At 37.0% G+C, this 21,781-nt stretch overlaps 13 protein-coding genes across 13 annotated transcripts in view; 2 read left to right on the plus strand and 11 right to left on the minus strand.

The window, feature by feature from the left end:
- DCP2 (decapping enzyme complex catalytic subunit) overlaps nucleotides 1-1,925 on the plus strand; it is a gene marked incomplete at both ends in the record, with an annotated part of 2,410 nt that extends 485 nt beyond the window's left edge. The window contains one exon of the mRNA XM_062955222.1: nucleotides 25-1,925. Within this exon, the coding sequence (XP_062811847.1) occupies nucleotides 25-1,925 (1,901 nt within the window). The remainder of the gene's footprint in view (nucleotides 1-24) is intronic.
- Nucleotides 1,926-1,997: 72 nt separating this feature from the next.
- Nucleotides 1,998-3,428, minus strand: PRCAT00005171001 (uncharacterized protein; the record flags this gene model as incomplete). Its single annotated transcript, XM_062955223.1, has 1 exon — nucleotides 1,998-3,428. The coding sequence occupies one exon, from the start codon at nucleotides 3,426-3,428 to the stop codon at nucleotides 1,998-2,000; it is 1,431 nt and encodes a 476-aa protein (XP_062811848.1).
- A 137-nt stretch (nucleotides 3,429-3,565) lies between these two features.
- On the plus strand, nucleotides 3,566-4,861 carry RIO2 (protein kinase; the record flags this gene model as incomplete). Its single annotated transcript, XM_062955224.1, has 1 exon — nucleotides 3,566-4,861. One exon carries the CDS (start codon nucleotides 3,566-3,568, stop codon nucleotides 4,859-4,861), a length of 1,296 nt encoding a protein of 431 aa, XP_062811849.1.
- A 107-nt stretch (nucleotides 4,862-4,968) lies between these two features.
- On the minus strand, nucleotides 4,969-6,810 carry SSB1 (Hsp70 family ATPase; the record flags this gene model as incomplete). Its single annotated transcript, XM_062955225.1, has 1 exon — nucleotides 4,969-6,810. The coding sequence occupies one exon, from the start codon at nucleotides 6,808-6,810 to the stop codon at nucleotides 4,969-4,971; it is 1,842 nt and encodes a 613-aa protein (XP_062811850.1).
- Nucleotides 6,811-7,022: 212 nt separating this feature from the next.
- PRCAT00005174001 (KH domain-containing protein) lies at nucleotides 7,023-8,084 on the minus strand (the record flags this gene model as incomplete). The annotated part of the gene is made up of 1 exon (XM_062955226.1): nucleotides 7,023-8,084. The coding sequence occupies one exon, from the start codon at nucleotides 8,082-8,084 to the stop codon at nucleotides 7,023-7,025; it is 1,062 nt and encodes a 353-aa protein (XP_062811851.1).
- Nucleotides 8,085-8,211: 127 nt separating this feature from the next.
- PTP1 (tyrosine protein phosphatase) lies at nucleotides 8,212-9,144 on the minus strand (the record flags this gene model as incomplete). The annotated part of the gene is made up of 1 exon (XM_062955227.1): nucleotides 8,212-9,144. The coding sequence occupies one exon, from the start codon at nucleotides 9,142-9,144 to the stop codon at nucleotides 8,212-8,214; it is 933 nt and encodes a 310-aa protein (XP_062811852.1).
- Nucleotides 9,145-9,403: 259 nt separating this feature from the next.
- PRCAT00005176001 (uncharacterized protein) lies at nucleotides 9,404-10,318 on the minus strand (the record flags this gene model as incomplete). Its single annotated transcript, XM_062955228.1, has 1 exon — nucleotides 9,404-10,318. One exon carries the CDS (start codon nucleotides 10,316-10,318, stop codon nucleotides 9,404-9,406), a length of 915 nt encoding a protein of 304 aa, XP_062811853.1.
- A 267-nt stretch (nucleotides 10,319-10,585) lies between these two features.
- On the minus strand, nucleotides 10,586-11,245 carry VPS21 (Rab family GTPase; the record flags this gene model as incomplete). Its single annotated transcript, XM_062955229.1, has 1 exon — nucleotides 10,586-11,245. One exon carries the CDS (start codon nucleotides 11,243-11,245, stop codon nucleotides 10,586-10,588), a length of 660 nt encoding a protein of 219 aa, XP_062811854.1.
- Nucleotides 11,246-11,484: 239 nt separating this feature from the next.
- Nucleotides 11,485-12,702, minus strand: PRCAT00005178001 (S-adenosylmethionine-dependent methyltransferase; the record flags this gene model as incomplete). Its single annotated transcript, XM_062955230.1, has 1 exon — nucleotides 11,485-12,702. One exon carries the CDS (start codon nucleotides 12,700-12,702, stop codon nucleotides 11,485-11,487), a length of 1,218 nt encoding a protein of 405 aa, XP_062811855.1.
- A 961-nt stretch (nucleotides 12,703-13,663) lies between these two features.
- On the minus strand, nucleotides 13,664-14,584 carry PRCAT00005179001 (alpha/beta hydrolase family protein; the record flags this gene model as incomplete). The annotated part of the gene is made up of 1 exon (XM_062955234.1): nucleotides 13,664-14,584. The coding sequence occupies one exon, from the start codon at nucleotides 14,582-14,584 to the stop codon at nucleotides 13,664-13,666; it is 921 nt and encodes a 306-aa protein (XP_062811856.1).
- An 844-nt stretch (nucleotides 14,585-15,428) lies between these two features.
- PRCAT00005180001 (uncharacterized protein) lies at nucleotides 15,429-15,749 on the minus strand (the record flags this gene model as incomplete). Its single annotated transcript, XM_062955235.1, has 1 exon — nucleotides 15,429-15,749. One exon carries the CDS (start codon nucleotides 15,747-15,749, stop codon nucleotides 15,429-15,431), a length of 321 nt encoding a protein of 106 aa, XP_062811857.1.
- Nucleotides 15,750-16,978: 1,229 nt separating this feature from the next.
- On the minus strand, nucleotides 16,979-18,745 carry PRCAT00005181001 (uncharacterized protein; the record flags this gene model as incomplete). The annotated part of the gene is made up of 1 exon (XM_062955236.1): nucleotides 16,979-18,745. One exon carries the CDS (start codon nucleotides 18,743-18,745, stop codon nucleotides 16,979-16,981), a length of 1,767 nt encoding a protein of 588 aa, XP_062811858.1.
- Nucleotides 18,746-18,958: 213 nt separating this feature from the next.
- On the minus strand, nucleotides 18,959-21,556 carry PRCAT00005182001 (uncharacterized protein; the record flags this gene model as incomplete). Its single annotated transcript, XM_062955237.1, has 2 exons — nucleotides 18,959-21,417; nucleotides 21,475-21,556. 2 exons carry the CDS (start codon nucleotides 21,554-21,556, stop codon nucleotides 18,959-18,961), a joined length of 2,541 nt encoding a protein of 846 aa, XP_062811859.1.
- Between the last annotated feature and the right edge of the window lie 225 nt (nucleotides 21,557-21,781).

Genomic DNA, 21,781 nt, shown 5'->3' on the forward strand with positions numbered 1-21,781 from the left:
CCTATCCCCTGTGTGCCTTGCGAGAAGCTAAAGAAGAAACTGGGTTTGATGCCAGTGACTACGTCAACCAAAATGATGTCATTGAGAGAACAATCAAAGGAAAAAGTTACAAGATTTATTTAGCTAAAAATGTACCGGAAGACTTTGATTTTCAACCTTTAGCCAGAAATGAAATATCGAAGATTCAATGGCATGACATAAAAACAATTCAAAAGAAAGTGAGACAAAACCCAAATCATTATTTTGTGGTGGCTACCGTTCTCAAGCCCTTGATTAAGTGGATCAACAAGAACAAAGGTATTTTATCTGAAGAGGAGCTCATGCTAGATGCAGAAAGGAAATTGAAAGACTTATTGGGTATTAATAAACAGAGGCACGAGAGCAAGGATGCTGGCAGGGAGATATTAGATATTTTACAAGGTGCAATACCCAATAGCCATGATTCGACATCCGCTTCATCAGGACCGGCATCTCAAGGCTTTATCCAAATGAATATCCCTCAGCATGTGCATAATCAAATTCCTCAGTTTTATAATCCACCTTTATCTGGGGGCGGTGGTTTTGGTAACTTTTCCATTCTTCCTGGAAATCAATTTCACCCTCCATTTCATCCAGTACACCCAGGTCCAATTCCTCTTACAAGCTCTCAGAATGGTTTGCGAGACATACATAATGTCGATCAACAACCCAACCCAGAGAGTTTAAAGAAACCTTCTTCTGAGTTCAATAAAAGATCCAGCGAAACAAATTCTAAAGAGATTTTATCTATATTGAATAGAAAGCCTTTGAAAAATGCTTCACAAAATAGTCCAACAATATCGAGCTCAGCTGAGGCAGCAAAAAACCGCTCAAAGGCCCAAACGCTTCTCGACTTATTTGGTAAAAAACAGGAACCAACGATCTTGAAAGAGGACTTAAATAGTGCCTATGGAGCTTCACATCAACCCTCAAATGAACTTGAAGGATCTATAAAACTGTCTGGAAATGGATATGATAAAGGAAAGAAGGTGACTCTTCTTAAGAAGCCAGAACATGGGGATAATGGAGTTTTAGAGCTACAAGGTGAAAGGAAACCAGCGGCACTGTTCCTACAACTAATCAATGAAGATAAGAAGGACAAGCTGCGTGCTGCCTCGTCGAATGATTTATTAAGCATCTTGAATCAAGAGCCAAAATCAGAGAGCAAGGTTGATGTCCCAGTACCCTTAAACAATTCAGTGGAAGCTGAAAGTTTTGGTGATTACAGCAATGAAAATTTTGATGACTTTGATGACTTTGAGCTTTTCGAAGACCCTCATGAGCTGTATGAAAATTTTGGCGTAAACACCAGAAACACATTTCGTAATTTTGATGTTGATAGCGACGATGATTTGGATCATATCAGCGCTGAGCCTCATACAGTATCCAAACCTGAAAACAATCATCATAAGGACGCAGATATAAATACAACAGTTGACTCTCGTGAAGAGCCAAAAAAAACAAAGCTTAGAATTTTAAAGCCGGGTGAATCACTTGATAATTTATTTCGTATTGAAAAAGATAAGAAGCCTGAACAGGTATCAACTCAGCAGTCTGCAGGGCAGTCTCTTTTACAATTATTAAATGGTGGAAAAGCCTTAAACTCAGAGCCTGAAGATGATAAAACGAGTGCTGGAGAATCCATATCTTCCGTTTCTCGTGAGAATGAGCCTCGTCAACATGCAACTTCAGCAGCTGCAAATCTTTTAAGCTTACTAGGCAATGGTAATGGTAAATCTAACAAAAACATTCGGCCACAGGACAATGAGGAAACAAGATCACCCATCATTAAAAGAGAAAATACTACGAATACAGCAGTAGGAGGTCTGAGTGGAATGCATTCCGCTGCCCAGGATTTGTTGAGTGTTCTCAAAGGTGGAGCCACTCGAGGTCTCTCTTCGAACTAAGTATAACTGATAGATTCTCATTTCTACTACAAATCTATATATATATATATCATCGAGCCAGTTTATATATATTTAGAACTTAAAATAATGTCTAGCATTTGTATTTCTGATGACTGGCTTTTTTCTTTTCAGTTTATCGTCATTTGAAGAAATTGCTTGATTGACGACTTCTCTGTGGTTGGTGTCTACGTTTGAGTCTAAATTGTTGTTGATGATATAGCAAAATGCTTTGTTGTCTTTCTGATTCCGTGAGCTCAACCTCATTTCCCAAGTTCTGTCGACACTTTTGTTCGTATCTTCTGATTCGCTAAAGAACATGAAGTCTAGAAGTATATTTCTCTGAATCAGGTATAGATACCTCCAAGAATTCGTACTATTAAATGAGAACTCCCCCAGTCTCTTGATAACGCACTTATGGTAGAGCCTATACAATATATGAAGACATAATCCCAAAGGCAACTTAGCCATCAATTTGCCTTCGCTGCTTTGAGGATGAACCAAAAACCATTTACTTCCGTGAATTTGTTTATTATCAGACACATCTTCACAATAAGAAACGCGGGTTTCTGGTTCAAGCATATAATGATCAGTCAAAATTAATGCCAATGAGTTATTAATGCAGTCTTCATGTGTTAAATCAAAAAGTCTTCGAATTCCTGATTCGGTGACGTTGGGACAATTTTGAATTTTCAAAATTGTAAGTTTACTCAACTTATCGTCTTTTTCGATGCTACTAACGAGGCATTGGATGTAATGGTCATCGACATGCAGGTTATTGGATAGATTTAGGGCAACAAGATTGGGTAAATTAAATATAAGTATAAGTTCGTCTTTACTCATTGATTTCGCTGCAAAAGAAAGGTCAAGCAACACGAGAGGGTGATAGCTAAGACCATGAAGAGTCTTGATGAAGCTTTGAATCAGGACATTCGAAAAGACATTTTCGATCCTATGAATCCCTAACTTAGGAATAAGATTGCTGTGTAAAGCTTTTTGCCTCAATACCTTCGATTTGCTACCATCTTTACATTTCCTATAATCAGCAATGACCTTTGGTATACTGTGTGATCTAAATCCAGATTCAGACGTACAATAGGATGCAAACATTGAAAATACTCGGAAGCTGTCTTTATCGAGGGCCAAAACTTCTCTCCACACAATGATCCAGCACTGTGGTGAAGCAAACTCGAAGTAAGAAGAGTCCAAACTATTCGCATTGTGTGCTATTACCCTAGCACAAATCTGCCTCAAAGAAAGAACCTTTCTCCTGTTTTCGTCTATTTCATGACTGCGACTCACTGCTAAGGGCTCGACTCTTGTCCACGAATAATTTGATCCCTTAGTGTGATCAGTATACAGTGAATCAATGGATCCACCGATCTTCCGTAAATTCAATATAAAAGTATCTCGCGATTGCTTATTTGCATCCTTAATAACGTATTTTCTCTTTCTTCCACACTTTCGTCTGTGGGTATTTAGACGTTTGAATCTAGATTTAACCATTCAGAGTCGTATCTTACGTTGGGGCTTTGTCTTTGAGATAAACAAACTGAAACTTTATCAAAACATCGCGTGAAGAGATGAGATGAAAAAAACTAAATTTTTCTTTAAATCTAGAAATTTACCCAAAGAGTTAGAGAATGAAACTTGATACAACTAACCTAAGGTATTTGACACAAGATGACTTTAGGGTGCTACAGTCTATTGAGCAAGGAACCAAGAATCATGAGTTAGTTCCTACACAATTAATACATTCATTATCCGGATTGAAGTCACCAGCAAGGACAAATAGGGCTATTGGGGACTTGGCCAAACTTAAGCTTATATCTAGACTTAGAAACGCTAAATATGACGGTTTTAGGCTTGGTTTTTCTGGATATGATTTTTTGGCTTTGAAGTCTATGCTTAAAAGAGAGACTTTGTATTCAGTGGGAACTAAAATTGGAGTAGGTAAAGAATCCGATATTTATTCGGTAAGCGACACGGCAGGTACTCAGAAAGTCTTAAAGATACATAGATTGGGAAGAACGTCGTTCCGTACGGTGAAAAACAACCGTGATTATTTAAGAAGTAAGCATTCTTCGAATTGGATGTACTTATCGAAATTAGCTGCTAATAAGGAATATCAATTCATGACTGTACTTTATGAGCACGGCTTTTCCGTTCCAGAGCCCTTTGACTATTCTAGGCATTGTGTATTAATGGAGTGGATTAAAGGAGTACCCATGAAGCAACTACGCGAGAGCAGCTGTTATAAAAAGTTATATTCTGACTTAATGCGTTTTATTGTAGAGCTAGCTAATCACGGTTTAATACATTGTGATTTTAACGAGTTTAATATCATTATATGTGAGAAGGATGGAGACGTTAAGGATAGTCTGAAGTTCATTGTCATTGATTTCCCTCAGTGTGTCTCAATCGAACACACTGATGCTAAGCGATACTTCGACAGAGATGTAGATGGAATAAGGTCTTACTTCAAGAAAAGATTCAAGTATGTCCCTGAGCATGATTCCACTATGTATGAAACGGATGGTTATGGGGATGGTTATAGATATGCATACCCCAATTTCAAAAGAGATGTTCATCGAAGTAATACGTTAGACGTTGAAGTCCAAGCTTCTGGATACTCAAAAAAGAAGCTCACCAAGAAGGAAGATAAAGATCTAGAAGGTGCTGTAAGAGAAATGAGAATCAATGATGACTCGGAAGACTCAGACAACCAAAGTGATCACTCTGAGATTGACATCGAAAATTCATATGATGACGAATCTGAAGACGACTACTCCTATGACGAAGATCTTGAAGACGATTTTGAACGAAACGACGAAGATGATGTCAATAAAAATGAAAAAATTATTGAAGCTATATCGTCAGGTTCTGATAATTTAAAAATGGATAAACTTGGAAATTATATTTTGGAGGATTCCCAGTAATGAAAAATTGAATATTTCTACAAATAACGATATCTATTGAAAGTCAGGACTCAATAAACAAACATGAAAATTTTGTATATACCAAAGTATTGATTTATTAATTACACTTAACGAGTAGCCATACCTCTGGTAACAGCGCGCTTCAAAGCCAACTCAGCCTTTCTGTAGTCATCAGCAGAGGAGTCTTCGATTTCCAAAGCTTGCATAGCATCAGACAAAGCAGATTCGATCTTGTCCTTAGCTGATTTCTTCAACTTAGCAGACAAAACTGGATCGGTAACAGTAGATTCAACAGAAGCAACGTAAGCCTCTAATTTTTGCTTTTGTTCGTGTCTCTTGGCAAATGCATCATCTGAAGACTTGAATTTCTCAGCATCTGAGATCATCTGCTCGATTTCGTCAGAAGATAATCTACCAATGGAGTTAGAAATAGTAATGTTAGCAGAACGGCCGGTTGATTTTTCAACGGCAGTAACCTTCAAGATACCATTGGCATCAACTTCGAAGATTGCTTCCAATACTGGCTCACCAGCTTGCATTGGTGGGATATTCTTCAAGTCAAACTCACCCAACAAGGTGTTTTCAGTACAGTTGACACGTTCACCTTGGTAAACTGGGAATTGAACCGTAGTTTGATGGTCTGCGACGGTAGTGAAAGTCCTTCTCTTGATAGTTGGAACAGTAGTGTTTCTTGGAACAACAGGAGCAAAGACATTACCTTGCATAGCAACACCTAATGACAATGGAATGACATCTAATAACAATAAATCTTTGGTGTCTTCAGATGTAGATTGACCAGTCAAGATGGCACCTTGGACAGCAGCACCATAAGCGACAGCTTCATCTGGGTTGATTGACTTTTCTAATTGTTTACCATCAAAGAAATCAGATAATAATTTTTGAATCTTTGGAATTCTGGTAGAACCACCGACCAAAACAACTTCGTCAACATTAGACTTAGAAACCTTAGCATCCTTCAAAACTTGTTCAACCGGATCTAAAGTAGACTTAAATAAAGCAGAGTTAATATCTTCGAATCTAGCTCTGGTAATGTTGGCAGAGAAGTCCTCACCCTCGAACAAAGAGTCAACCTCAACAGTAGTTTGAGTAACAGATGATAATGTTCTCTTGGCACGCTCACAAGCAGTTCTTAATCTTCTCAAAGCTCTAGAATCGTTAGAGATATCTAAACCAGTTTTCTTCTTGAATTCATTTTTGAAGTGATCCAACAAATTGGTATCAAAATCTTGACCACCCAAGTGAGTATCACCAGCAGTTGCCTTAACAGTGAAGACACCTCCAGTAATGTTCAATAATGAGACATCGAAAGTACCACCACCCAAATCGAAAATCAAGACAAATCTTTCCTTTTCAGATTTACCAGCACCTAAACCGTATGCAATGGCTGCGGCAGTTGGTTCGTTGATGATACGCAAGACATTCAAACCAGCAATAGCACCGGCGTCTTTGGTAGATTGTCTTTGAGCATCATTGAAATAAGCTGGAACAGTCACGACGGCTTTCTCAACCTTCTTACCGATCTTAGCTTCAGCAATTTCCTTCATCTTGGTTAAGACCATTGCAGAAATTTCTTGAGGAGAAAATGACTTTGTCTCACCTAAATATTGCACCTCAATTTGGGGGTTACCGTTGGAGTTAACAACTTTGAATGGCCAGGATTTGATATCCTTTTGCACAGATTCATCATCGAAAGCACGTCCGATCAAACGCTTAGCATCGAAAACGGTATTCTTTGGGTTTAATGCAGCTTGGTTTTTAGCAGCATCACCTATTAATCTTTCTTCATCTGTGAATGCAACGAATGATGGAGTAACTCTGTTACCTTGCTCATTGGCAATAATCTCAACTGCTGAGTCATACGTAGCGACACATGAGTAAGTAGTACCTAAATCGATACCAATAGCACCTTGGAAAACACCTTCAGCCATTTTTAAGTCTTTAACTTTCGATAGAAAAATTTAATGAGATGAAAAATTTCAACTTCTCATTACAGAATACTATGTGAATGAAAAAAAAAAAAATTTTTTTAATTTTCAATTTGTTTCACAAACCCAATTGGGACACGTTCTGAAAGTTCTAATCGGTCCTAAAATTACGCAAAATATCCAGATCTATCATAGCTTTTTTGCAACTTTTGAAATTATATGAATTTAGACCCACTCTCTCTGAATCGCTTTATGTAGTATTGGATATGCTGAACTGCCTGTTGCACATTCTTAGGCTGACCAGTAACTGAAACAGATTGAGGAACACTGTTCCTAGGTAATGAAATGGATACACCACTTCCCGAATCTATAGATTGAACCTTAATGCAACATTTCGTAGACTCACGGATGAAGTCAAGCCTATGTCCCTTACAACCAATCAAGCAACTTACCTCCCTTTGTTGAAAAGTTAAAATTGTTGTTACCGGCATTATGACCTTGTTTTTTTGAGTTGACTCCAGATGTATATCACGATTTGATGTCACGTCATTAGCCCTCTTGATATCAGCCAAGGATAAAATTCGAGAGTAGAATTGATCATTAACTTTGATTTCGTGGTTTCTCTTGTACTCGCACAACTCCCTAATAAGGTCCAGAGAATTAGCAATATTTTCAAAAAGAAAGGCAAGACCGGTACCAAATGGTATGCGTGAAATACTGCATCCTTTTATCTTACGTGAGAGACCCAAGCATGTTCTTGAAGAGCCTGAAAATATCGGCAGCCCCAATTGCTTTATCTGGTTTGTGACAAATTCACAAATGACTGATTCAAAATGTTTCGAAACATCACTCAGGAAATCAACCTCCCATTGATTGGCCACTATTTTGCTACAAAAAATATGAACTCCTTCGTTGCCATTCCTGTGATCCAGGGACTCTACGATGTGGTATCTCATGCTCATTGCAACTAAGCTTTCATACATCCCCTCTGTATTTATGCAAAGGCTGATCTTATCCTTTTTATGTTGTAGTTCAACAGTCAAACGCTTTTGATTAAATTCAGGTTCACTGCTCCTGGCATATGAATCTAATATCCTAATATCAATTGTATTCCTTAAGTGAACTAATTGAAAAATTGCTTTCTTTTTTGAGATCACTGCTCTCTCTTCGATATTGGGACTCTTAGTTTCATGCTTCAGCGGCGAAATATTCTCTTTATTATCTTCGGAAGTATCCTCACTGTTAATAACGCTTAACGAAAGAGAAGCTCCTAACATGATATCTTCAATGCGTTTTGTTTCTATCAGTTGCTTTAATAGTAACGACAACGTTTTCTTAAAAAGGGTATTTATTAAAAGTTTGCAACAATATAATATAAAAAAATGCGATATATATAAATATTCACTAATTATGAAGAGACTGCTTTTCTATATAATTCATTAACACTTCGTAAAGGAAATTAAACTGATACACCGTCTGAACCATCATCATTCTACTTGATCGAAGCTGAGAAACTATCTCCATTATAGGATCTTTAGAACGGTAAAGGGTTTTATTGTGAAGAAGTTGATCTAATGTTATTAGGGTGCCAGTACGACCGACACCAGCCGAACAGTGTACTATAGGAATGGGCGTATTTGAGACGCTCAACTTTATTTGAGCAATTTCTTTAGATAATGAAACTAAAGGAAGAACAGATGAGGGAACTTTAGAATCAGCCCATTTGAAGTAGTAATAATGATAAACTGTTTTGACTTTATCTCCCGATTTCAACTCAAGTATCGTCACTAAGTAGTCCACATCACTATTATAGGTGGATGAAATTTGCTTAATGCTTAAGCCAGGCAAATCGATCGAATCTTTCTTCAAATTTTCTGTAAAATCCAATTCTTCGTTATCATTGATTGGCCAGTATCTGTTGCATTTAGTGACGTTCAGCTCGACCAAAGGAGTCACCATTGCGATTATAACAACATCATTCTTTTGCTTCTCTGACTCAGAGAAGCACATGGCCCAAAAATGATGCACTGTTCTGACAAGGGGACCCTGTGTCAGAATGTAGCTTGGTTTTTCATCATTAACACTAATGTACGACGCATTGATATAATCAGATCCACCATTTATTACGGGTAACTTCACCCGTGTTTTATCCCATGGAAATACATTCGTATATCTATTACGATCAACGTTGCGATCGCTGCAAGCTATTTTGATGGACCATTCTGATTCATCAGGGTAATTTAACCCTTCTGAAATTCTGTCTAATTCCAACGAGTTTAGCTTCGCGAAGTTATCTCTTTGAACATTGAGAGGAATAGAAACCAGAGGCTCTTTCATCACCTGTGGAATGCAGAGCGTAAAAAGTTTTTTGAGCTTGAACACTTTGCTTTGTAACCTAATTTGAGGCAACTTTAAAAAAGCGTAAGCTAATTTTATTTTTTCTACAATTTTCTATACAAAGCTTAATACAACAAAAAAGAAGGAGCTTTTTCAAGACAAAACATTCCGCAAAGATACTAAATTATAAGAAAAGTATGAGAAAGATAACATGTTGTGGTATCTCTAAAGTATTTGCTCGGCGACATGCGATTCTGATCTATAATACCTTGACAACTCCTTTTTCCAATCTTTTTTGGATGGTATTGTCATCATCAGTCAACACGCCAGCCTTTTTCAAGACATCTGCAGTATTTTCGACAACTGATTTCCAATCGATTTCCGTCTCACCTACAGATTCATTGAACTTCACTGTCTTCAACCATTCTTGAGCATCTTCTTCAGTATAATCTAAATTTGTAGCGATGTGGCTAACAGACGCATCTTTATTTTCAAGGAAAAACTTCATACCTTTTCTAATTGACTCCAAGAAGCTCTTGACTTCTGCTATGTTCAGGTCTAAGATTTCACGCTTAGCAGCAATAACCCACGATGGCCAAGGTGTATAGATCTCACCTATTTTCTTGATCTCTTTGTTATCATAATATTTCTTTGAAGTAAAATACTCCCACATGAAGGCGTCACTATTTAAATCATCGGACAACTTACGATTAACTGAATCTCTCAAGTTCTTAAAGTTGGATAAGACCGGAAAATCACTGAAATAAGGCTCAGGAAGCTTCAATTGAAGTCCCAAAACGAAACTCATAATATAAGAGCCAGATCCAATCCTAGAGACACCAATGCGATCACCTGCCAAATCCTCTGGTTTATTAATCTTATCTCTATTGTATCCGGTACTGATGGCCCAACATAAGGGCGAGGTTACGTAAGATCCGACGACTTTGTAAGCTTCATTTCCCTTAGCAATATCTGCGATAAATCCTTCAGTCAATCCGATAGCGATATCAACTTCGTTATCATTTAACAATTTGATTAAGCGACCCGTTCCTTCAAGAACCGGAATAAACTCAATTTCTAGACCTTTCGACTTGTAATATTCCTGCTTTTCAGCAAGAAATAAAGGAGTCGAGAAATGTTCAGGGATGTAAGCTACTCTGATCTTGAACGACATTGAGTAAGTTTTTCTAAGATCTTTTAGTTATTTTCTGGCTACAGAAAAAATACTCGATATTTCAGATATTCGAGAGTTAACAGATGGGAACCTAAATGTACGCATGAATGGCAAAGAAGTAAATAATTTCAAACATTTCACTACAAATAAGATAAGGAAAGAAAACTTGATAACAAAAGCAAAAACAGGATTAAAGATATAAAAATATATAATATACGTATAAAACTCACAATATAAATGCCTTAAAAGAAAGAGCATCATCTTTTCTCAACAAGCACAATCACCGCCTCTTGCAGAGCCATTTGAATTGGAGCTCAAGTCAATACGGCCCTCTCTACTTGCTTCGTTTCCTGGACCTTGTTGATTGGAATTCGAATTCTTGGTATTATCGGGAATCTTATTACCTATGCCAATAAACACCTCATTGACATTATAGGAAGTTTTAGCACTCGTTTCGAAAAATAGCAAACCCTCTTCATCTGCCAAGCTCTTACCCTCTTCAATACTAACCTTCCGTAAACTGTCCTCACCATCATTATCATCCTCGACTAAATCATACTTATTTCCCACTAATGCGATTGTTATATCTTTGGATGCTTGTTCATGCAACTCCTTTACCCAGTGTCTTGCTTTTATAAATGATGCAGGTTTTGTAATATCATAAACAACTAATGCCGCTTGAGCGTTTCTATAATACATTGGTGCTAAAGAAGCAAATCTCTCCTGACCTGCAGTATCCCAGATCTCATACTTGATGGTACGGTCACCGATCGTACATTTCTGCGTTAAGAATGCCGCTCCTATTGTAGGTTCTTTGTTCTCCTGGAAATCATTACTAACAAAGCGTAATACTAAGGACGACTTACCGACTGCCGCTTCCCCTAATAAGACTAATTTGACAGAAGTAGCAGGATTGGGAAAGCTCATTATATAATCAATTACCGTCGTCCGATGCACTTAAAATCACTTCTTAATCCCAATGTTAAGCTCTTTGGAGTGTTTTCTAAAGAAGAAACTTGTGAATTTATATTTGGCCTCCTTTCTAGGTCATAAATTCTTTATCATAAATCTTTACAGTTGCTACGCACACGACCTCATTGATAGGGTTATTCCCAAGTTAGTAGATCGACATGATATTAATATGATTCAAAAAAGGTAATAATGTGTCATTGCTCTATATCTACACTACGACAAACCCAAAACTCACACTTATAAATATACCCTCCAAGGGATCTTATATCACCACTATAAGTTGATTCAATGTTGGACTCATGCTTTTCAAATCTGAAACCCATTTTGTTAATAAGATCAATAAGATCTTCTCTCGATAGTTCGAGTCCCTTCATTGTTGTAGGAACTTTTATAGGTGGTGAATCCTTTGTGAGCTTTTTATGAGAGTATGATACATTAAAATCATCTTCAAAGTGCCAAAGTAGTGGCCCAAAGTTTATCCAGTAACCATTTGATTTCAAGCAATGCTTAATTGTCTTGAGGTAATCAATGATATTAGAAGCCGTGTCAATAAAAAAGCAAGTAACGATCACATCGAAACTATTAATATGCTGGAGCCTAAATTCACTAGCAATTGGATCTTTTGAATACGTGTCGCTGATATTCAAATCGGGTGGACCATACAAATCGGTAAAAGAACCGGATGCTATTGACATTAAATCATCATAGGGTATTTGAGGATTCTTCTCGGATAATTCGTGAATACTCGTCGGATTCACGTCTGGAATTGTTACTGGCCGAATTTGATTTGCCCTCTTAAGCAAGTGTGACGATTTATGGAGATAAGGAAAAATCGAATAGCTATGTGCATACTTGCAATGATTCAAAATAAAGTTGGATGTTAATAGCATGTGGTAACTGAACTCATTTCCCTGGCATGAATATCCCTCCTTCACGAATTCTAAAACAAGCCTACCTAGGCCACAACCTGGAACCAAGACCTTCACATCTGGCCTTGTTAAGAGTTCAGGGAAAAGAGTATTCAATTCTTCTATAATTTTATTGTACGATATATTACGCTCTATTTCACCATCAGAGCTCCACTCACGAGAGAGTTGCAATAGCGTTGATCTCACTTTATCAAACTCTGTAGCAGAGCATGGAGCCCACTCAGCAGGATTTGGATGCACGCCCCAATCTTGTGAAATTGTTAAGGCCAAAGTTTTTGTAAACTGATCGTTATAATCTATGCATATTTGGAGATCCTCTATGTACTTTGGATACCAAGGTAGTAATGCTAATTCTTCTTCTGATAATGATGCTAATTTGATCTTACGAGGCTTGATAATTTGTTCATATTCATATTTGTTAAAGTTATAGAAAGCCAGTAGAGTTGACGTGAGTGCTTTATATTCTTCGATATCTAGCTCCATAGTGGCTACCAAAACTGGTCCAAGTACATGTATAAATTATAGTGTTTTCTGAATCTGAAGTTAATATTCTATATTGTGGATAATCAGACAATATTGCGCGAAGTTACACTCTGTGACTGACTTTTCCTGTTATCGGAGGGGACATATTTTTAAGGCTATTTCGGCCCTATTTAGCTTCAGTATCAACTTTGCGGTATTCTAAAGTACAATCCTTATCAATGACTCCATCTCTCAAATATACAGACTTCCTTTGACCCAACTAAGTGGATAGCAAATTAAAAGTCTTACTTCATATGACACGGAGTGAAGACCATACGACGTATGTAAGAAGGAAAAAACATTGTAGTTTTACGAACTACGGAGCTTCTGAACGATGCAAAAAAAAAAAAATTTTGGAACAAAGCTTCACTTTTTGATTTAAAGCAAGTGTTTATTCAGAGAAAGTACAGGAAACAAAAGAACATCCAAAATCTTTTAAACTTGATTGTTTTTTTATAGACCCCCGAATAAATTTAATAACATTGATTCTAGGGTGTATCTAGGATTGAGAGGTAAATTCCAGCTAGCTTGAAGATGTTAAGGGACATGCACAATCTTTGTATTTCAAGAATGCTTTCACCCAGTTTAAGCACCCAACGTAGTCACATCTTGCTTCTCAATACCTTAGAATAGATACCTACAGCTAATAACTCTTAAACAGCTGGGCTCCAGACATTAATACATAGTACGCTGCTTGTCATAAACGTAAGTGTCTTGTTATCGACATAAAGAAATTTTTAAAGACATTCGTATAAAGCTTGTACAGTATGGTACTTGCATAACAGGACGATCTTGAAGTATTGTATACATAACATCGAACATATGCAGGTACATTACACAGCTCACCTATTGATACATATATTGTAACAAGTGGTCCTCACATTTTCTGATCTGTGCTTTCGTACCAAATATAGCCACATTTTCAATCGAAGTGACGATCAAACCAATCAAGCATAAGCTTAGGATCTTTTCCAAAGTAATTATAGGCGGTGAAACGTTCAGTTTCGCCTTCAATCCAATAAAGCTCCTTGTCTTTGCAACCAAGGGCGTCATAAATTGCTTGAACATCACTAGGATCAGAACGGTAATCCCGGTGCAACTGGAAGATCTTGGTTGGAACTTTGACACTTTTGGCATAAGGAATAGGAGTCAAGTCATCGATTCCTCTACTTGTGCCAAGAATAAGCTCTTTGTCAAAGTACTCGAGAATTTCGTCTACAGGCTTGCTGAAATTCATAGCTCCAATTGATTTTGTCAAGAAGGGCCGAGCTGACACTGGCTGTAACCCTAACATACATTTGATATCCTTGAACTCCTCTGGCTGCTTGTGCATACCAATAATAGAGGAGTTGCATCCCATACAGATAGACATAAGCGCTTTCTGCATATTTTTGGTGTCAGGTCTTGAGTTTGCGTAGCGGATTGATCCGATAACATCACGGTACTCAAAAAAACCCAAGGCAAAGGTGGAACCATTGCCTTCACCGCTGAGGCCATGGTTTCTGAAATCATAAGTCAATATACTGTATCCAGCATCATGGAGGTGCTTGTAATAGTTTAAGAAATTCACTTCGAAACCACCAAAGCCACCGAGCCCCTCCAATTGTCCAGCGTAGCCATAACGGTTACCTGGCCAGAAGTGATTACATATAATCAAACGGTCAGCTTTGCCAGGAATAAACCAACCTTCGATAGGGACACCATCTTGGGAAGGAAAGTAAATGTCCTCATACTTCAAACCAACTGAGTCGGGTGTTCTCAAAACCGGCGTTCTCACGCCATGCCTCACAGCATTGATTAGCACGTCAATTTGCGCTTTTTCTTCTTGTTTCCACTCAACCATCTGAAATTATTTATAAGAGAGAGAGACACACTTAGAATGTCTCTACATAGTTGGTTTATATAGTTAGTATCCCCTCCACTTCTGATAAAGCTCAAAATAAGAAGCAGCAATTATTGGGGCTCACAACAAATCCACCTAAAAAGTTATATGCAGTAAATGTGATCACCGCTCATCAGATTTTGCAGAAGATGCACCCGTTGTGGTATACCTGGGTGGTCGTCAGAATGCAGACGTTGACGAAGAGATGCTGAGCCTAGTGAATTTGAGACGAGAAGAGCATCACAGCTTTAGCCATAAAAAACTTGCCTTCAACGTGTTTAGTAAAAATTGTGCTAGAGCTAATGTGGTATGCTGCGTTAGGCTCGGCCGATAACCATTTCAAATTCGCAATAAAGAAAGCCAGCAATGCGATACACTCAAAGTATTTTTATATGCTCAGATTTCGAATTTAGATGATCGATCTACAGGAAAGTCACGCTTTTGGTTGTAAATATCGTACTCGATTGATTGAAAGTACAAGAACTTTCTTCCTAGATCTTCGTATAGGCACACCAAGATATAGAGTTCATGTATCAAATCTAATCGTGGCTAAAACCAATGTCGCGATTTATTATGTCTTCTATGCAACTGAGTTGGTTTGGGAACCTTTCAATTAAGAACTAAGTTGAATTCTTCTCTTAATTGAGATATAAACTCAGTCCAAATATTTTCCAATGCATTTGGTCCTCTCATCCAATTATTCAGAAATATCAGTCGTGATATCATTATACAAACCATAAAGTTTAACCATTTAACAAATTGCTGTGCTTGACAAAATGCTGTGGTCTGTTCAAATACTGTTGTCTCAAGGAAAACTTGTTTGCACACTTTCAGCAAAAGGAGTGCTTGAATACATTGCAAATAGAAGTGTATGCAAGCTGCCGTTGTTAGTTAAGCCTGAACAGACCGACATAAGATTTGAAATAATGGTCTTTAATCCGATCATTCTATCAAGTATGCGATGGTAGTTTTCCAAGAAACCACTTGAATATGTCTCCGCTGAAAATGAGACAATCAAAATATTATCATCAAAATAAAAACTTTGATGCTTGGAAAGTTGACGCCTTTGGAAGTGAGACCCACTCGACTCTTTTTCTCTGTAAGAGACGTTGACGCACCCTATCATCAAATTTGGTTTTCTTTGTTAAGATTAAAGAGGAAGACGAAATTCAGAGAGATAAAGGACATTGAATGTTAGGGATATAGCTAAAATATTTGTTTTCTATTGAGGAAACTAGGCTTGGCTGCAAAGGGCTGTTAATGACAAAGATATTTTTTTCGCAGCAAGTTGCCTTTTTCTCAGTTGGGTCTTATACAAGGAGAAACAGAAGCAGTGTTAGATGGTAAGAACATCGGATTCGGAGCAATAATTCAGAGCAGGATAACTTATACTTTAAATTCAGTAGTTTGAAGATTCTTTTCAAAATACGACAATAAAACACTTGAAGAATAGTTAGGATTTAATCATCGAAGAACGAATTACTAGCAAAATCTTTGTTACCATCAACATTTTCTCGCCATATATCTACATAACACCCACATTTGTGTGTTGCTTGAGTATAAATATTGTTTTAAAGCAACTTACAGTTCGAAATGAACCTTAGAGCCAGCCAGATACTATTCTCACGTTGAGGAAGCTAATTAAAATTAAAGAATCAAAGAGTTGACCGACAGAGTTTCCAACCCTTGAAATATGTCCCTTATTAAAATTAGTTATTTAAATGGTACAAACGCAATGACTTCCAAGTATAGAACTTGTATTATCTAATCGTTTACTTTTAGGTGAATTTTGAGTAGATAAAAAAAAAAAGATATATACAAAGAAAGGACGGACGCGTTCAACCCAGAGGGTAAGGAACATAGGCAACCAATATCATGAAAGCTTCCTTCCTCAACAACTCTTATCTCTGTAATCGAGTCGAATACGTTTCAAATTATCATCGTGTTGCCCCTCAAGCTTATAGAAAATTGCATAATTATCAAACCTTATGAGACATACTCATTAATAGAAAGGAACGAAAGACTCGATGCAAATTTGTTTGACTAGTTTCACCGATACCCGGTTCTCTACGTCAATCTTTTGAAATAAAAGTCTGCCAAGAACTGGAATTTGGTTACCCGAACTTCAGTTCACAACGTCACTTCTCAACACTTCATGTCAAAGTTCATAGTGCTCACGTGAGTCCTCGAACTCAATGTTGGCCAGTAGACATCTTGCCTAGACAAAATAGCTAAACTTTCACTACAACTCTTAAATCGACACCCCCTAAGACAAAACTTCAATTTACGATAAATTTCAGCTTAGTCACTATTTATAAATTTTTAGGTTGCTTTCGAGAATTTTTCGTACTTCTATTAAGATTCAGGTAAATCGAAGAGTACACGGCGCATTTCTTCATAGTCAACGAATGTTTTTATCAAGGCATCTTTGGTTTCCATAATACTTGCTTGAAGATTCTGGTGCATCTCTTTTATACCAGTAGAATAGAATAATAACATGAGATCTCTATCCGCATCGAGAAGTCCAGTTGTTGGATCAAGTTCACTTGACTGCAAACTTGGAAATCTACCATTTTGGTAAAGCAAATGGTAATCGAAGGCTAGCAAATTCTGGTAAGATTGAATAGTATACTTATGAAAGGAAAAATAGAACGGTGTAAATTCAAATCTAGATTGCAATGCTTGCGACTTTTCCAATAAAAGGTCACCCGTGCTTGCATCAGTAAAGTTTGAAACTTCATATAAAAGTTCAGGATCACGAAGTTTATCAGCAAATGGCAACAGAGCTCGATATTGTGTTGCCATATCTTTAAAATGGTGATAGTGATCTTTGTTGTATTCGAAAATGTCAGTGTTAAACGTGTTTTGAATATTCTCGGCCGCAGTGTTCGTGCAAACTAATTGACATCCCCTTGGAAAGTGTAAATAGTTATAAAACTTGATACATGACTCTTTGAATCTTTCGATCATAATTTCGTTGATGTTGGCTGCCAATAAACTTGGCTCTGATATATTCAATATCTTGTTCGAAGTGTATAAGATGGCGAGGAAATTCGATCGCCTTTCAAAGAACGAGGAAACCCTGATACAATAAGTATTGATTTCTTTAATCCTAAGGTCAGGACATGAGTGGTTTTTTCCTTGGTTTTGCTTACAGAACATTGAATTTAACCCATCAAAATTCTGTAAAAAGAAAAAGATTGCTTTCGGGAAAACGTTATCAAGTATATTCAGCAAAGTTTTAAATAAATACAAAAGACATCTTTCCAATGGATCTTTTATGCTGTCTAAAATATGCAATTTGGGCGGTATTATTGCAATCCATTTCCTTAATAGACTGAAAATTGCAAATGGTCGATCAAGTTCCCCTTGTTCAATTGCTATGACCAAAGAATAAGCAAACCGAGAAAGATTCTCAAAATGATATAAGATGCTACTATTTTCTATACCAGCAATAGCGCTTTCAAAATCCTTCAATACCGAGTAGTACTCCAATATCACTGTGGGCTTATAACTAGGGAAATAAAACGAGCAATATGCAAACACCAAAAAGTTAGCAACCGAAATAACTGCTTTAGAATACGTATTGGTGCTGATTAGGAAGTCCACAAAAATGCTGATCATACCGTTGGTGAACACTGCTGATTCTTTTAAATCAGTTTCCTCATAAATTGCTACTTTATGTAGGACACTTGATGCAGCAATCGAAGTTACAATATCATGATCAGGGGACTCAAGCGAGCTCAGTAGCTTCGAAATAGTAGCAGAATAGTGCTTTGCTGCACTTTCTTTGAGGTAATGATTAAGTTCATAGATATCTGAAGCTTTACCATTCTTGCAAACGCCAAGGGAGCTAAATGCGTTCTCACTTAAATGATGGCAGCTTAACGAGAGAACTGCATCGAAAAGAATGTCTGAATTTGCTCTTTTAAGCAGCTGAATGAAAAGGCCTTCAAGATAGCTTCCCTCCGATATCGGGTCCAGTTTTTGGTCAACATGAAATTGCTTATAGTCCAACTTTTCAAAACTCACAGGCATTTGAAGTCCGTTGTCATAAATTTTGCCTCCAGGAGTGGTTTTTCCTCCTTGAAGATCTTCCGATCCCTCAGGAATCTGCTCCATGTTAATTGAATGACTAAACACTACACATTAAGGTCTAATCACGAATTCAGATTTTCAATGTAGAACAAATAAAGCTTTAAAAGAAGCGATTCTCAACTTCTCAACAAAATGGATGAAGTCGCAATGAAAGAGAATAGGTCATGAAAAATACAACTGAGTCTTAAAAAGCTATACACAGAACTATAGGATATACATAGAGGAATGATCTTCAAATCAGACAGATTTGTTAGAGAGTTTTATGGAATTTGCAATCTCTAATCTACCTTTTTGATAGTTAGACACTCTAGTACGCATTTCTTCCAAAGTCAAGGGGTAAACTGACCATATAAACTTCTGCATGCCTATAAATTCAGCCAACAATGACGATGGATTGAAATCTGAGGTGAAAAGTGAACAAGATTTATCAAAAATAACACCAGTCTGAGTATCTGGATGGTTTCTTTGCCTTTGAGCCTGCTCAATTTTTTCTTCGTCAATAAATTGAGTTAGCTTGTTATTTTCCCTGATCAGATCAAATATAGGGTACAGCTCTGCGTTGATCACTACTGAGTCGATAAAACTACTTAACATGACCTCATTAGTGTCCAAAACCTTAGGTAATAGCTGAACAATATCATTGTGTTTATCGTCAACTGGATTTGGCCCAGTGCCGACGTATTTCAAGTAGTCTGTATTCAAAATTGTGGAAGTCGTCAAATAATAAGAGTAGAAGAGAGTTCGGTATTCAAAAAACTTGATTATTCTCATCAACTTGTGCGAGAATGTGACTAAATATTGATTCAGCTCTTCCGACAACATATTATCCTTTTCAAACATAAACTGTTCACAAATAAAATCAGCCCTCTGAAATATGAGATTGCATGTATCAGCAACCATAACACTTCTAATTGGTGAATAAATGTGCATGAGAGCCTTACCTACTGCCAAGAACATGAGATAAAGTGTCTTTCTAAATCCACATACGTGAGATCCAGTGGGAAAGTGACCTGGGTAGCCTTTGTACCACAGAACTAGTAGATCAAAAAACATTGATATAGAAATGAAGTATAAGTTATTGGATTTATCGTCAATCAAATGAATCAATTTGTAATAATTGTTCAATTTCGTAACCCTGGGATGGAACTCTTTCACCAAATAAGTTAAAAAATTTTCTAAGCCAAGTAATAACTGTATCAAGGTTTTGTATTCCAAGCGTTCTACGACAGCTCTGTTCTTTAACATGAACGCCTTAAAGTTTTGTACATCATCTAGAAGCTCTGAGATAACTCCAAAATTATAATCAGGAATAACAGATGCAATTGATTGATCGTTAAAGAAATGTACCGCATGAAAAATACCTGGTGAAAGGTCATTGATATCATGGGCTTCATTAATAGCCTTTGAATATAAAGTGACATAACCATTGTGCATCGTAGAAAGAGTATCTACTGTCGCATGTGAATTCAAATAGGTCGACCACGAAGAATATAACGATATTTTTGCAGGATATTCAATGTACATTTTTGAGAGAGACTCTCTCAAGCACTTTATTAATCTCCCATAGCTTACGTATGAATGTTGAATCAACTTGTTCAATTCCTTCTCGTCAAAGCTCTGGGAACAACTGGGTGTAGATAATGAGCTTGAAGAATTCGAGTTAGGAACATTTGACTCTAATGATGCCATTGAGAGAACTTGACTGGCCAATTCCCTGTCACATTTTCGTAAAATTGTATTGAGTGAATGATCAATGAAAAAGCAAAAGTAAATTTTCATGAAGCAGGCTTGATAAAATACTATTGTCCAGAATTCAAAAATCGCCTCTTCAGTCCACACAGGCACACATTGAACTTTATAAGATACATACATCTGACTAGGGTTACTAGGAAGCTTTTTTAAAATCTTTGATAGTTCTCGATTACGGAGCTTTGGAGCTTTGACTAGCTTTTGAAATTTAAACAGCCCAGAAATAGAATTGGATTTCAAAGTTTTCAATTTGAAGTCGTTAATTGTAGCAGGAGATAACAGCTCAGTTGAAATTCTGTCTTTAAGGTGATCGACGAAGTTCTCATGCCCTATGTTTAATGATGAGTCGGATTTATCTTTAACATTTGGAAATACTATGTTATGTCCTTGTATATGTTTTTGGAAGTCAGTCTCTACACTTTTCAAGTTGGAGGTGTTATCAGGAAGTACTGTACCATTTACCGCATTTATAAAGACATCATTGTATAATGAGTTCCTTAAGTGGTTCTTTGTAATGTAAAATTCTTCTCCTAACTGAGGAACTCTATTTTTCGAACTCGCATGATGCAGAGAAGACAAATTTCCACTTAAATTATAGGATGTAAGTGAGTCTGGCACCTTATTGCCTTGATTCGGCAGATTTTGATGTTCATTTTGTTGATAATTTAGCAGATGCAGTACAGGTAGCGGACTAATGAATAAGTGAGTAGATTCATCTCGCAGAAATCCGAGGCTCAGACTCTCATGCCCCGAATCCTTATCAGAAGCTTCAAGGGATCCACCATCCCTTAATTGTTTCTTCTTCTTTTCGTTCTTTCTCTTGATATGTTCTAACTTCTCTTTTGGAAAATCGGCGTAGCCACAACGACTATTTTTTTTAATACAATTATAACATGAGGGAAGCTCCTCTGTACACTTTATTCTCTTCGCTTTGCAATTAGGACATCCTTAAATTAAATGTTAGTAAATCAATGGTTTTACTTAAAAATTTCGCCTGTACTTACCATCTCGTGAGTTCTTGTGGGTTCTTCGACTCTTCCTCTCAGGAACTCCAGAGCCACTCAATGCTCTCTTATCTAAATACATTTGGACCTGCACCACCAGAAGCCTATTCGATTTTCACAAAATAAATACTTTAATCCCCAAAGGTACAAACTTATTGATTAAGCAAAACCTATGTCTTGTAAAATAGTACGATTATCCAGTTATTGGTAAAACTTTTATCCAACTTCTAGGAAAATGTACTACTCGTCCTCTTCAATAAATACGTTCAGATCTTACTCGATGAAGTGTGCTATCTTAATATAAGTG

The sequence above is a fragment of the Priceomyces carsonii genome, assembly GCF_900007245.1.
Source record: "Priceomyces carsonii strain CBS4050 genome assembly, scaffold: Debaryomyces_carsonii_scaffold_6, whole genome shotgun sequence".
Taxonomy (NCBI): domain Eukaryota; kingdom Fungi; phylum Ascomycota; class Pichiomycetes; order Serinales; family Debaryomycetaceae; genus Priceomyces; species Priceomyces carsonii.